This window comes from Ambystoma mexicanum, chromosome 6p, assembly GCF_040938575.1.
Source record: "Ambystoma mexicanum isolate Mex_15411 chromosome 6p, UKY_AmexF1_1, whole genome shotgun sequence".
Lineage (NCBI taxonomy): Eukaryota > Metazoa > Chordata > Amphibia > Caudata > Ambystomatidae > Ambystoma > Ambystoma mexicanum.
In genome coordinates, this window is record NC_090935.1 from 436,488,575 (window position 1) to 436,503,428 (window position 14,854).

Here is a 14,854-nt window from a genome sequence, read left to right on the forward strand (position 1 = left end):
CCCTCTCCCCCATAGTGGAGAGGGTGCTAATCTCTACAAAAGGCTGCCTGGCAGGGGTGGCAGTAGCCCATTGAGCCGGGGCTCGTCAAGGGGGCGTGGCCTAACGGGCCATCAAGACCCCCGCTGTTAGGCCACGCCCCCTCGATGAGCCCCGGCTCGATTTGTAGTGCCACTTAAGGCACTGGACCTAATAATTATAGTGAGCGAGGGTAAAGGCCTCACCTGTAGGCCCCGCCCACTAGCCATGGTGTTAAATCTGTTTGTGCAATAGGGACTGTGGACACGGCAAAGACCATGGCCACTGGCCCACAGTCTTTTTGCCTCATTTTTGCAATGTGTACAGTGGACACGGTCTAAGCCCATGGCTGATGGCAGTGGCAGGTTTATGGCAATGGCCCCGAGGGGAAAATTGAAAGAGGGCCATGGGTGGGCAGAGTTAATGGCTGTCACAAATGCAACACTGATGAACTTTAGGGACAAATGCTCCAAGTAGCGTAAGTTCTCTTTCCTACTATTCAAGCTTTGTGTTTAGGCGGATGACTGGCTGCAAACAGCCTGGCCACCTCAGCATGACTGGCTGCAAACAGCCTGGCCACCTCAGCATGACCGGCTGCAAACAGCCTGGCCACCTCAGCATGACTGGCTGGAAACAGCCTGGCCACCTCAGCATGACCGGCTGCAAACAGCCTGGCCACCTCAGCATGACTGGGTGCAAACAGCCTGGCCACCTCAGCATGACCGGCTGCAAACAGCCTGGCCACCTCAGCATGACCGGCTGCAAACAGCCTGGCCACCTCAGCATGACTGGCTGCAAACAGCCTGGCCACCTCAGCATGACTGGCTGGAAACAGCCTGGCCACCTCTGCATGACTGACTGCAAACAGCCTGGCCACCTCAGCATGACTGGCTGGAAACAGCCTGGCCACCTCAGCATGACTGGCACCTCAGCATGACTGGCTGCAAACAGCCTGGCCACCTCAGCATGACTGGCTGGAAACAACCTGGCCACCTCTGCATGACTGGCTGCAAACAGCCTGGCCACCTCAGCATGACTGGCTGGAAACAGCCTGGCCACCTCAGCATGACTGGCAAACAGCCTGGCCACCTCAGCATGACTGGCTGCAAACAGCCTGGCCACCTCAGCATGACTGGCTGCAAACAGCCTGACCACCTCAGCATGACTGGCTGCAAACAGCCTGGCCACCTCAGCATGACTGGCTGACAAAAAGACTTTGTCCAGATCACTCAATTTGTTCAAGTGGAAAAACTGCTTTACCCTCACCCCCCCCCATCTGTTCATCCATTCCAAAATCACAGGCTCTGCTGTACCCCTTACAACATCTTCAACCATGCCTTTGTGGCCTGACGGGAGAATCGAGGATGATGCCTCCTCTCCTATGTGAGGAATGAACAACAAGGCCCCCAGGTCTTATTCCACCTCGGGTTCGGTGCACTCCTACGGTGTGCCCCTGAACGCTGTGGCTACTTCCATGCCATGGAGGAGGGGCTTCGGGTCCAGGCATCTTGCTGGGAATGGCAGATCCTCCTGAATACTGAAGCATGGAATGGGACATTTTGTGGCTTAATAAATAGCATTTTGAAGCACAGCATTTTATTTTTGCTGCTTGTTTGCAGCACATTTTTAATTGTGTTGAGCGTGTGAAGGAGTGCTAGTATGCATGAGAGAGAGACATGATGCAATAGCTATTGGAAATGTAACCCATATCCTTAGAGCCATATGCACGTTTGGAAACACCATCTGCTGCTTTGTATGGTTAATAGGAAGGGTCAGTATTATAATATATGGAGCAAAACTAGACTTTTAAACCTTGAGTGAGTCTTTGTTGGAACAGTGCACACTGTGGGCCTCATTACGAGTATGGAGGCAGCCATGCCCTTAATAAGGGCATGGCTGCCTCCATACTGGGTTCCAGGCCCAGGTTCCTTCAATGAGGAATTACTGGGTCATTCCAACCTTGGAGGACCTGGTAATTCCTCATTGAAAAAACCCATCCCGATTCCCATTTGAGCCCCCATAGAGCTCAATGGGAATGGGGAGGGAGCTAATAGCGGGCCCATTATTAGCTCCCTGGTCGCCTTGCGGGACCCGCTCAGGACGTCTGGTTTTACCAGACGTTCTGAGCGGGTCCCGCAAGGGAACCTCGTAATAGGGCATCCCGTAATGAACAGTGCCGGTCCTTTACCAGCACCGTTCATTACGGGACTGCCAGGGTCGTAATGAGTGAATTGAAACACTTCCAGGGGCACCTAATTTTGGCAGTTAAGTGACAGTGAGATGCAAGGTGAGGTTAAATGATGAGCCTAGGGTCACACACTTTGGTTAAATGGTGAGACCGTAATTTGGCCCTAACCTGAAATGGAGGTACCAGACCAGGTATCTTCCATCTCAAGTTCATACAAATATGTATTGTTTCGGTTTCAAACTCTAAAATAATAGTCTGTTTTATACAGAGGACTTTAGGAGTACCAAAGTCACACAATAAACCATTTGACCATGTATATTTATGTATTTATTGTTTGCTTGGGAGGCACTTATGCAGCATGTAAAATATCGTTTCAAAGCGTTCAAACGGTGAGGGGGGACAAGGGAGAGGAATACATTACATAACACATTCATTAATAAGAGCAATGGAGGGAAAATGAGGAGGGACAAACCTACTATGCCTTGTTAGTATTCAGAATGTGCAAGTGCAGGTCATTGATCAAAGATAATTTTAGAAACAGGTTGATCAAAAAGTACATGGTGGGTCATATTCGTTAGAATCCTAAACTGAATCGAGGGGACCACGTCTGTTTGCATTTTTGTGGAAAAGTTCTCTGTCATGCAATTTTAATTGCTCCCATCACTTAGTGGAAAAGTAAATGTAAACTACAGGTGAAATTGCTTTTGCTCACTTTGCCTCTAAGTGTCTAGCTAGAAAAGTGTCATTGCTACCCGAATTTAAAGATTGTGGGTGCCATCTACAATGGACTCCTGTGGAATCTGCCTGCTTTTACCAAGTGTAAAAGTCAGTTGGGTCCCACAGTTATCCATTTGGTCCCACAGTTATAAATTGGCTGTCCACCAGAATAAAAATGCATGCTGGTGAAAAGCCAGTCAGATTTGGCAAGCAGACCTGGAAGAGTAAGTGAACGTTTTAAGTCTGTTTTGCTTTCTAACTTCACCTGCCAATTTATACAAAATTATGTGCGGTGTAACAAGTGGTGGCAAACGCTTTAAGGGCCACTTTTTTCCACTTTGTGTGACATGGAAAATTACCTCATATGGTTGTAGGTTTATTTTCCCACTACTGAATGGAAGCGTACACATTTCAGAATTCAAATTAATAAGAACCTGCAAAAATCTCCTAGAGACACAAAGGGCCTCATTACAAGGTTGGCGGTGTTGGAAAAAAGTGGCGGTAATTGCATTACCGCTACTTTTCCTACACTACCAAATTTCAAGTTTGGCAGAATTACCACCGGCGGAATTACTGAATGGTAATTCTGCTGATTTTTGGAGGAAAAGTGGAGGATTTACCTCCAGCTGGAGTAAAATGTCCCACTTTAGACTAACACCACCTTACCACGACTTATAATAATCCCATAGTAAACCCACGGCACCAAGTGCCAGTAACAGTAATTCTGTTTGGGGGTATTCTGGCAGATGTACCGCTGGAATACCGCCAAACTCATAATGAGGCCCAAGGTGAATTAAAATGATCCATGAAAGGGTAATTGTTTCACGCTGCTTGCAGCTTGTTTTTTATCCCCGTAATATTTAATCTCCCAACAATCATAACTTATTAAAACTTCAGAGAATTCTAAGAAATAAAAGTGCCACAGTAATGGTCACTGGCATTTACCCGTTAACATCACTAACCACCTACTATTGTAAATGGTCTGAATGCTGAGACTGATAAAAAGATAAGGTCTCAGAGGGAGGCCCTGTGCATCCTGGACTGTGTGCCTTTGAGGTGAGAGAAGCAGAGCAGGGGGTGGGAGGTGGGGTTGTGGGTATTTTTCCCTTTTCCGACTGTTAAATCCGCCTTTGGCTGGTGCGATCTGGTTTGGTTGGTTACTAGGCTGGGGGATATGGGCCATGGTCAAAGGCCAGGACTAGTTGGCTACAGTCTGTTTTAGTATTTGGTGTACATTCTGAGCCAAAACTTTAAGGCAAAGTTAAGATGATCTGATTGTGCTGAGAGAGACAGAAAGAGGTAGTGAGAGATGGAGTGGAGGGAGATAGGCAGAATGAGGGAGAGAAAAATAGAGGCATGGAGCGGGCACGGACAGAGCAAGAAGTTGGTAGAAAGAGACGAATAGAGGCAGACATAGGGAGAAAGTGGGAGGTGGATGAAGACAGCAAGAGGCAGGATAGAAGGCAAGGCAGAGAGTGGTCTTCAAAAAGACAGGGGGCAATATGGATGACACCAGATAGTGAGAAAAGTAAAACGAGAGGGGCTGTATTCAGAGGAAGAAAGACACATGAAACAGGGACATAGAGAGTGAAAGAACAAGTTATGAATTGGAGGGAGAGGAAAAAGAGAGAGATAAATGACTAGATGGAGGGAGAGACAGGCAGAAAGAGAGGTGAACTGTTTGGTGAAAGAGAGATACAGAGACAGAGAGAGAGAGGGGGGGGGACAAAAGGTTGGATGGGATCAAGCCACAGAGATTAGAGGAGATAGGCGACGAGTAAGAGGAAGAGACACATAACGAGTTGGTCGCGGGAGAGGCAGAGGAAAACATGGAGAACAGACACTTAAAGCAGAGGCGTAGCCAGAATTTTCTAACAAATTGGGTTTGAAGCTTATGTAGTTGGGCCCACCACAATGACATTAACATCTGTAAATACCCCACAACAATGCTCAGTGTTTTTTTTTTTTTTTTACAGATTTTGGGTGGGCCTTGCCTGCTCTGGCCCTACCCTGCCTACGCCTCTGACTTGGGAGTAAACCCATCTGCTGTTGTTTCACATTTTTCAACACTGAGTCCAACCCTAAAACAATAGTGGCGAGGGAGACTGCAGTGTGGACACAGGGGCAGGGGGCAGGCAGGAAGAGTGCCAGAGAGAGAAAGAAAGTCCGAGCTATGTATAGGGAGAAAGGAATGCTGAAAACGAGATGCAGAGGGACTGTGACGAAGAGGGAGAGGCAAACAGCGTAATGGTGTGTGTCAAGGCAGAGTGAGAGGGTGTCAGAGAGCGGGAGATTAAGTTAGTGTACATGAGCGAGACACAGGTGCATAGAGAGGGGGTGCATATTGGGTGTGTGAGGGCACAGAGCATGCTTTAAGGAAACAGGGGCAATCAGAAGAAGACACGGACACCGTGGCAAGCAGGGATGGTTTGCTTCTCGCCTGCTATCTGACTTGTATGAATGAGAACCATTGACTCGCACAACTCTGCAAACGCCCGACTGCGAGATGTGCTGCTAAGCCAGTTGCAATGCAAGGACAAAAGGACACAAACAGGCCCAGTGGACGACCCAGATCCCGGAAGGGACACGGGATTGACGTCTGCCTGGTGGCAGTTAGTCGGTCGTGTCCCTGGCAAAGCATTTTCGGCTGGCATAAGTCAAGTCAGCTGACACACGATCCCCTGCTGGCACGAGGCGCTTTGATGCCAAGAGCAGTGAGAGGGCTTGCCTCCCGCGGCTCTTCAGCTCCGAGCTACCATGCTCTCTCACCGATATCGCTGTTTTGTTGCTATCTTCTCCCAGTGCACTTACAGAACACGGTGTGATTGTTGCCATTTGCCCTTGTGTGGAATAACGTTATTGTGTTGCCAAGCCTTGGTGTACGTGCTTATCGTTCCATCACGGCTTCTACTAGTTATGCCAGTTTCATGTTTACCATCTCTTTGTGAAGCAACAGACTTTGTTTTCAGTGTCACCCCAGTCCGTCTATCGAAGAGCCCTATAGTTTCTTTGCCCCCGCCCACTCGCAGTGAAAGCCGTGCAATAATATAGTTACATTGTTGCTGTATCTCCCTTGCCCTTCGATGTGACGTAGACATCCAGCAAGGGAGAATGAGTTGACAGGCATGACTGGATGAATAGGGCAGTGCTCTTTTCATCGTGGGGTGGAACCCTCGGAGGACCCCCATACTGCTGTTCGGTTGCTGCCCTCGCTCTGACGCACTGTGAGAAGGCATCGAGTCATGCTGCCCGGGCTGCCACGCTATTCATGCCGCTTTGTTCCCCGTGAAGAACCATGCCACAGATTTGCTGTTGCCAGCCCCTGTCCCCCCGAATAGCAATAGTTGAAGTGGTGCCCCTTCTTAGAACTCATGATGTTGATACTTATCAATCACTCTGTCGCCCAGACACGCGCTGTAAGTGCCACACTGATCAGTTTCCCCATGTAAATGGCATCGGGCTACCCTTTTTGCCAGCCTGACTTCCTGAGAAGGGGGGCCCCGGGGGGAACGCGAAGCGTTTCCCCCCGGGGAGTATTTTGGCGCTGCACTCGGCCAGCGAGTGGCCTCGGGGGGTAGAGCGCCTGTTTCCCGGGGTACTTAAGGGCTCAGGGAAGGTTCGGGAGACAGGCGACGGTTAGGACTTGTCGATTGCACAGGTCCCGTTGCCTGCTCCCGAGCCTTCCCCGTGTCTTTGGGCCTAGCTGTGTGGTTAGTGCAGGTGAGGTGGGGGATTGAGGAAGCGTTAAGGAGGGTGGGTAATTTGATATAAAAAAAAAAAAAAAAAAAAATAAAGGGAATTATAGTCTGGGTAACAGGGTAGGAGGGGTGCCGTAGATAAGACACCCCTCTCGACTTACCGGTGTAGCTAGTTTCGGGGGTACGTAGGTGGGCGGTGCGCGAGTGAGGGAAAGGCTGGGGAGGCTCCGCGCCGGCCGCCTCGCATTTTGGGTTGACGGTTGGGCCGAAGTAGGAGCGGAGCCACAGCTGATCCGCGGGAGCGGGTAAGCGGGGAATTTCCTTTTCTCCGCCCGCTTCGCTCCGAGAGTTTGGCTCCGTGTGCGTGGGCGTTTGTAAACAACGCTCGCGCTGGCAAGGGGCTGGGCGGCGGAGTTAAAGGAGCCGCGTCCAGTTAGGAGAGTGCGGTGTGGGCCCGACGCAGATAGGTGGCAGTGCTCTTCAGTTAGCAAGTGCTAACGTGGGTTTATTTAGTGAGTGTTAGGGCTTCCGCTTTGGGGAAAGGGAGGGCGGGGTGTGTAGGGTTAGGGGGGCGAGGGGAATATAAAAAAAAAAAAAAAAAAAAAAAATTTTTGTGGTTAATTTATTAATTTCAATTTGTCAGTAGGGAAGCAAGAATTTAAAAAAAAAAAAAAATAATATACAGTTAAGGCAGGTGAGTTTAAATTGGAGGCCTGTTATTAATTGTCTCTAATAGGGAGGCTATTTTCAAAGTTTTCACACTAGGTGCGTGGGTGGTTTGGGGTTAATTTTGGGGGCGCTTTGCTCCTTTTGAGTTTCTGAAGTTACAAGGTGGTGAGGGCTAGTCCACGGGTAGGTCTCGGCTCGGGGGCATAGATTATTTAGGGCGATTTTTGAGGGCTGTATTGGCTTGGCACATACATTTTAGTGTGCACAATGACAGGCCGGGGGGCGAGCAAGAAGGGGTTGGTGGATGCAGGGGCCTTGAAGAAGGCCCTGGAAATCATTAGCAGGGCAACTAAAGCCCAATTGGGAAGTGCAGTGGGGGAAGTTACGGGAGAAGAAGGGAGCGGTGGGGGCCGGCCGCAGTGCAGAGCGGCGGCAGACGGTGCATTGGCGGCGGTGGTAGCTTGCACCCCTACGGCAGGAAAAGGGGAGATTTGGGAATCTAGGGGCAGGAAGATGAGGAGGGAGATAGACAAGAGGGCAGAAGGGGGTTTAAATAGTGCTGGGGGTCAGCTAGAAAGGGAGGATGGGTATGATAGCCCCAGGGTAGAGGGGAGTTCTCGGGAGGGTACAGACCGAGGGAACAACAGTGGGGGCAGGGGCGGAGGACAGGTGGGCGTGGCAGGACAGAGGGGAAGAGGGGGAAAATACCTGCAGAAGAGTGCGGGTGGGAAAAGGAGGGAGAGGTCCCCGTCACTTGAGGAGGGTAGGGTGGGGCGCGGAACGGCCCCCCCGGGTAGGAGGAGTGGGGGCGGAGGGCGCTGCGCAGCCCCCGCTGTGCAGATGGAGGTTGAGGGTTTTTGTACGGCCCCTCCTCAGTCATCGCAAGGAGAGCCTAAAGGGCACAGCACGGCCCCTAGCAACGAGGATGTCAGGGTGGAGGTCGGAACGCCTCGCCCAAGAGAAGAGGACCAGGCAGAGGTTCCCACAGCCCCGCCAGGAAGACGTCAGAGGAGTGGCGGGGCGGACGCCCCGGGCTCGGAAGAAGACCAGCAAATCATTTCGGGCAGGAGCCCGCATCCTCAATGGTATTTAAGGGATGATCAAGTTGGTTGGGAGGAATACGGGGGGCAATGGGAATTTGAGGATTACAGGGCGGAAAGGGAATGGGCGGGGGAGAGAGGAAGTTCAAGGTGGGACAAGGAAAGGGAAGTACAAGGGGGTAGGGGCGAAACGGGTCGAGGAAACTATTGGCTGGGCGATTGTACTGACATGTTTTGTCCCCGAAGCAGGAGCCCTCTGAGAATGGAGAGGAGGAGCAGCGGTGTGGAGGCCAGGCCGCAGATGGCAGGCGGGGAAAGAGGTGAGAGGGAAAGGGAATGGTCATCTGCATGGCAGAGAGGGGTCACAAATAAGGGGTCGGGGGATGATCGGGGTGGTCCACTAAATGTGATGAAGGAAGTGGGGGTGCAGGCTTTTGGAGCTGAAGGGGTGGGAAGGAACATTTGCTCAGTGGAGGTCCAAACGGACAAGGTGGTGGAGCCAGTGGGGCTCGAGGTGCAGGCGGGGAAAGATAAAGAGGTGGAGGTGAAGGGGAAAGAGAAGAAATTGCCATACATGGGGATAACAAAGCCATTGGGGGCACATTTGATGGCAGCAACCAGGGAGAAAATACAGGGAGGTGAGTTTGTGGATGTCTTCAAGTTGCTGCATAGGGAGGTGAGAGCGAAAGAGGGGTCTAAGGAGGAAGAGAGAGAGTTGGCTTCACGCCCGAGGGTCCCGGTGACCATTGAGAATTGGACGTCGGCCTTTATCATTTATGCCAGCGTGTATTGCGAGAAATTCCCGGAGCGGTGCGTGGCTCTGTTGAAATACATGGACGTAATAAGGAAGGCTTTCACGAGCTTTGGGGGCTTTGCCTGGGTAAGGTATGATGAGGAATTTAGAGCGAGAATGGCGGAGGACAGTCAGGCGGTCTGGGGGGAGATAGATATGGATCTTTGGCTGCAATGGATGGCCCCAACGAGGCCAGCCCCGACATTGCACACGGCGAGTGGGCTGCCTGTGCCTTACCGGCCCTTTCTTGGTCGCCCCGCCCAGGAGGGGGTGGGGGTAGGAGGCGGAGGGCAGCCCTCAACTGCATGTTGGGCGTTCAATAAAGAAGGCTGCACGAGGTGGATGTGCAAATTTAAACACGAGTGCAGCAGGTGTGCGGGTCGGCATCCGGTTACAGAGTGTTTTCAGGCAGGGGACAGTGGGTCAGGGCGAGGAGCGGGGCAAGGAAGTGGGGGGGAAGGACCGCATGCCAGGTAAATTGGGGTGTGCTGGTAGGTCGGGCTCAGTTTATCGTAAAGGAGGGGGGGGGCACAAGGTGTGATGAAAGGTGTTGGGAGCAAATTAAAGGGGGCAGGAGAAAGGAGGAGGAAGATGCGTAGGTAGGGGAGGACCCAGGGGGGAGGTAACGGTGGAAATTGTTAAGGGAGAGGTAGTTGTCGTTTGGAGGGCAGGGTCGAAGGTGGTGAAGCCCTCACGCTTGCCGCACGACAAGGTGAGTAGGCTTCAGGCTGCATGGACGGAGGTGCGGGAGCGCCTCTGGTGCAGCAGGGGGGAAGTGAGGAGATGGGTCTGCATGGACGGGGGTGCACTAGGGCCCCTGGTGCAGCTAAATTAAAAGAAAAAAAAAAAAAAAAGTGGAGCTTAGAAGTGAGGTGACGGAGGGGGAATTTATGTGTAATGGTCTGCATGGACGGGGGCGCAGGTTTGGCCCCTGGTGCAGAGGTGGAGAGGAATTTAAAAAAAAAAAAAAAAAAAAAAAGGGGGGCCTGCATGGACGGGGGTGCACTAGGCCCCCTGGTGCAGGTGGGAAACAGGTGGTAATGGACGAAAGTAGCTTGAAGATGGTGATATGGAAGGAGCTGCATGGACGGAGGCGCAGGTTTGGCCCCTGGTGCAGCGGTGGAGAGGAGTAAGGAAGAAAAGGGGCCTGCATGGACGGGGGGTGCATTAGGGCCCCTGGTGCAGGAGGGAAAAAGGTGGTAATGGATGCGAGGAGCTTGAAGAGTTATATGGAAGGGACTGCATGGACGGGGGTGCAGGTTTGGCCCCTGGTGCAATGGCGAGAGGACTAATAAACTAAAGGGCCTGCATGGACGGGGGTGCGCGTGGGCCCCCGGTGCAGGGGGGACAAGGGGTGCAGGGGGGTCATTTTTTTTGAGTTGGTCGGGGGGAAAAGGGGGGTAGTGGGACTGTAGTGGGAAGATGTTCAAATTACAGAAGAAGGTTTAGACATCAAGATTAAAAGGTCTAAGACGGATAAGAAGGGAAGGGGCTCGTGGTTTCGGATGGGTCGTGGGAGCGAGGTTTTATGCCCGGTTCAAGGTGCTAGGGGTATCGCGGAGGAGTTGGTGGCAGTGGGAGAAAAGGAAGAGGATTTCGGGACTCATTACTTTAGGAGGGGCGCAGCATCTGCGGGTACCGGGCTGGGTTTTTCAGAAGACAAGGTGAAAAGATGGGGACGTTGGAGGTCTGGGAAATATAAGGGGTACGGCAGGGAGTTTGATAATGGGGTTGTTGGGAAGGTGGTTAGGATTTGGTGGGCCAACTGTTGTTGAAATAATTTTGACTTGTCAGTGATTTTGTATTTTCTTTTCAGATGCTGCGCGAAAGGAAGGGGAGTTGGCGCAAGTTTTGATTTGTTGGCCATTCAATTGTTAAGGGGGCTGGGGAGGAAGTGGGAAAGGAAAAAAAAAAAAAAAAAAAAAAAAAAAAAAAAAGGGTTTGGGAAGGTAACAGGGGTGCAGTTACAAGGAAGTGGTGGTGAGACGGCACGGGTTGGGGGGCCTGCGGGGGATCAGCTGCTTCCTATATTGGCAGGGATGAGGGAACGCTTGGGGTTCCAGAGGTGGTGATTATGCACGCTGGGGAGAATGACCTGGTGAGGGATACGGGTGGCTCTTCTTGTTTCTGGGCTGGGAGACTGGGTAAAAAGTTTGAGGTAGAAAAGTTTGGGGGGGGGGTGGGGCAGAAAGAACTCCTCGGGGGAGGGTTTTTCTGGTGCCGGGGGCATGGCCCCTTTTGATGTGGGGGGGGGAAGCACAATGGGGGAATGACACGGGAAAGGAGGGGGTGGCGCTGCTTGCACAAGCAGGTCACCCCGGTGGATCAGGTATTGAGCCTGGAGGGGCATGGCCCCTGGGGAAAAAGCGGGACGCCTGGAAAAGGGGCAAGGATTCGGTAGGATCCAAGGGATCATTAGGGAGGAAATGGGTTATTTAATTATTTAATTGTTGGGGGAAAATGGGAAATGTTTAAGTTATTTTAATTGATTGTTTAAATAGCCATTTAGTTTGTTAGGCCATGGAGCCAGTTATGCGTTATGATTGTAAGCTTTGGCCTGTCACATTAAAGCGACCTTTTCCACTTTTAAATGAGTCTGGGTTTTTTGTGCAGTAAGCCAAAAGGGGGGCCCCGGGGGGAACGCGAAGCGTTTCCCCCCGGGGAGTATTTTGGCGCTGCACTCGGCCAGCGAGTGGCCTCGGGGGGTAGAGCGCCTGTTTCCCGGGGTACTTAAGGGCTCAGGGAAGGTTCGGGAGACAGGCGACGGTTAGGACTTGTCGATTGTCCCGCCCTCCCTCCCCTTCATTTTGTTTAAGTAATTTATGTTAATGGGGGGGTCTTGCGGCAGGGGATGATGAGGAAGAGGGGGGGGTTTATGGTTTGGGGGTCGGCTAAGAGGGTAGGGTTGGTGGCTTGGTGTGACAGGACAGGGCATCGGGAAAGTTATATGTAATATTGTTGCTGATGTGGCAGGTCAGGCTGGCTGCAGGTCTCAGGTAAGAGGAGTTTGGTGTAGAGGGGAGTTCAAGGGGTCAAAAAGGTACGGGGTGCCGGGGGCATGGCCCCTTTTGATGTGGGGGGGGGAAGCACAATGGGGGAATGACACGGGAAAGGAGGGGGTGGCGCTGCTTGCACAAGCAGGTCACCCCGGTGGATCAGGTATTGAGCCTGGAGGGGCATGGCCCCTGGGGAAAAAGCGGGACGCCTGGAAAAGGGGCAAGGATTCGGTAGGATCCAAGGGATCATTAGGGAGGAAATGGGTTATTTAATTATTTAATTGTTGGGGGAAAATGGGAAATGTTTAAGTTATTTTAATTGATTGTTTAAATAGCCATTTAGTTTGTTAGGCCATGGAGCCAGTTATGCGTTATGATTGTAAGCTTTGGCCTGTCACATTAAAGCGACCTTTTCCACTTTTAAATGAGTCTGGGTTTTTTGTGCAGTAAGCCAAAAGGAGCATGCTGTTTTTCGTGTCCCCTTTTCTGGGCTGGCTGTTAAGTTGCATGGATGCTTCCAGGTGTGTCCCTTTCTCCGCTGAAAGTAATATTACCATTGCATTCACGTTTTAATGGTGTCAGACTGGCAGAGGGGAGGTAACTGCAGCATGGCTTTGAACTCTGCTCGCAGGGCGAACGCACGGGCAATGCGACACGCGTAGCCTTACCTGCTTCGTCGACAGACAGGCACCTGGACGCGGCCAGGCAGAGGATGAGCAGCGGGAAGGGCATCCGTGTTCCCGGGAAGTGCATGGTGGCGGGAGCAGGGGACTGTTGGGCAGTGACAGTCAGGTCGCCGGTGGGACTGTGAAGGTTGCAGCGGTGACTGACTCGGCTTCCTGCGTGAGTCACTGGGAGAGGTGCGCACGCAGTCCGCGCCTTCAGCCTTGAAGCACCGCTGCAGACTCCCTCCCCCTCCCTGCGTGGGCCCTGAAACCCACCCTCCGCCCCCCTCCCTGTGGACCTTCGCATGAATAATTCAAGGCTCGTGCTGGCCCTTCTTTCCATCGCCGGCTGTGCTGTGAGAGCATTGTATGCCATCTTCCGTGAAATGCCGTTTTCAGAGCTTTGTAAACCAGGCGAGAATTCCAGGACCCTTGTGTTCACCCGGGAAACTGAAACGTTGGAACATGTATACAATGTTTATTTTGTACCACTTCCTGCTTAATTATTTTGATGTATTGCATTTGTGCATATATGTGGGTGTATCATATTCTCGTGCATATGTTTCTTTATGCTGCGTTTATAATTCAGCATCATACTACTTTGAATGTGAAGTAAACAATAATCTGAGTTTTTTCATTTAAATTGAACTTTAATGTGATATGATATGATATATTATATGGAATTTATAACGCGCCTATACAAAAGTGTCAAATTTGGATTTTTGTCTTGAAATGTGAGTTTTATTTTCCCTTTAATACAGTTTGTAAATATTCACCTGTTTTAAATGTGAAGAGCAATATTTAACTAAATGTTGCCCGCCACTCACCTATGAAGGACCAATTGAAATGTGTTACAAAGAGTGGATGGAAGCCCGTCAAAGGAAAGACGTGTACATGTTCAAGGCCATATTGAAATGCGGCAGCTCTGCACTGACATATTAAACCATACCTGTCAACAGTGGTCAAAGTGGGCGGGAGCGGTTGAGAGCGGTGCTCCTCTACTTTTTAAATTGTTACCGTTCCTTTACTTTGATTTTATGAAGAAACCGTTGCGGAATGGCTTAGTTTTTAAATAAATGTGTCAGAAGAAGTTCAAACGGGCACTTAGGGGTGTGGTCATGTGGTTTGTGGGGAGCTGGGGCAGGCCAGCAGGGAACATTTCCCACTACTTCTTTTTGTACACTTTGACCACTGCCTGTCAACTCTTCAAAGTGCCGTCCCCAAAGTAATCCAAGAAAGAATCCAAAAGTAGTCAAAAACAGAGTGTACACGTCGCAAGGAAAAACAAGTTTTATTAAAAAGAAAAGGCTGAGAGATAAAATAGACAGCTCTGTGGAACCGAATTGGAAACCATTTCTCAACCTTGTACTACACCTTTTAAAGTGGAAAATCTCAACAATGACTTTAATTCTAACATGTTCATTGGTTGCTTGAAATCAGGCCCCTAAAGAATACTTTACATTGACAAATTATCTGGTGGATTCCTTTCTCGGGGCAAATAAACATACCGCCCCTTGAACATGACCTAATGCGATAGTGCAAAACATGACACTTTGTTTGGTTGGCATCGTTCGTAGCGCAAGTCGATAGAATGCTATTTGCTGATTGGGCTGTTATGTTGGAGACAGCATCAAACAATAGCATCCCACCAAGGAGGACCAATGACCTTATGAGTGGAAATCAGCAAGGGCAACACTTTGTTGCTTTCCCTAGACCACCACAGTCCCATAGACCTGATTGGATACCTTAGCCCCCTGCACCTGCACGCCCCCCACCTCCTGTGTGATACATGTTGCCAGCTCTGGACCCAACCTTCTAGTTATTTTCGCACAATCAACAGCTGCATGGAAGAAAAGGGGTGTGTGGCCCTGCTGCTTGAAATTAATAGCTTCTATTTATTTGTTCTACCACACACTTGTATCTCTGATCCAAATGCCCTGTGGGTAGTGAGGGTGGTGATGTTCACAACCTAGCTCTATATTTTGGCAATGCCGCAATCTAAGCCCTCTCAAGCGTCCTACTGTGTCCTTCACGATCACTGTGTATTCAACAGTTTATTGTCTGGGAAGACA

General features: G+C 50.7%; 1 protein-coding gene across 1 annotated transcript in view; it reads right to left on the reverse strand.

The window, feature by feature from the left end:
* EMB (embigin) overlaps nucleotides 1-13,020 on the reverse strand; it is a 247,742-nt gene extending 234,722 nt beyond the window's left edge. Inside the window, exon 1 of the mRNA XM_069627247.1 lies at nucleotides 12,786-13,020. Within this exon, the coding sequence (XP_069483348.1) occupies nucleotides 12,786-12,870 (85 nt within the window). The 5' untranslated portion in view covers nucleotides 12,871-13,020. The remainder of the gene's footprint in view (nucleotides 1-12,785) is intronic.
* Nucleotides 13,021-14,854: the final 1,834 nt, after the last annotated feature.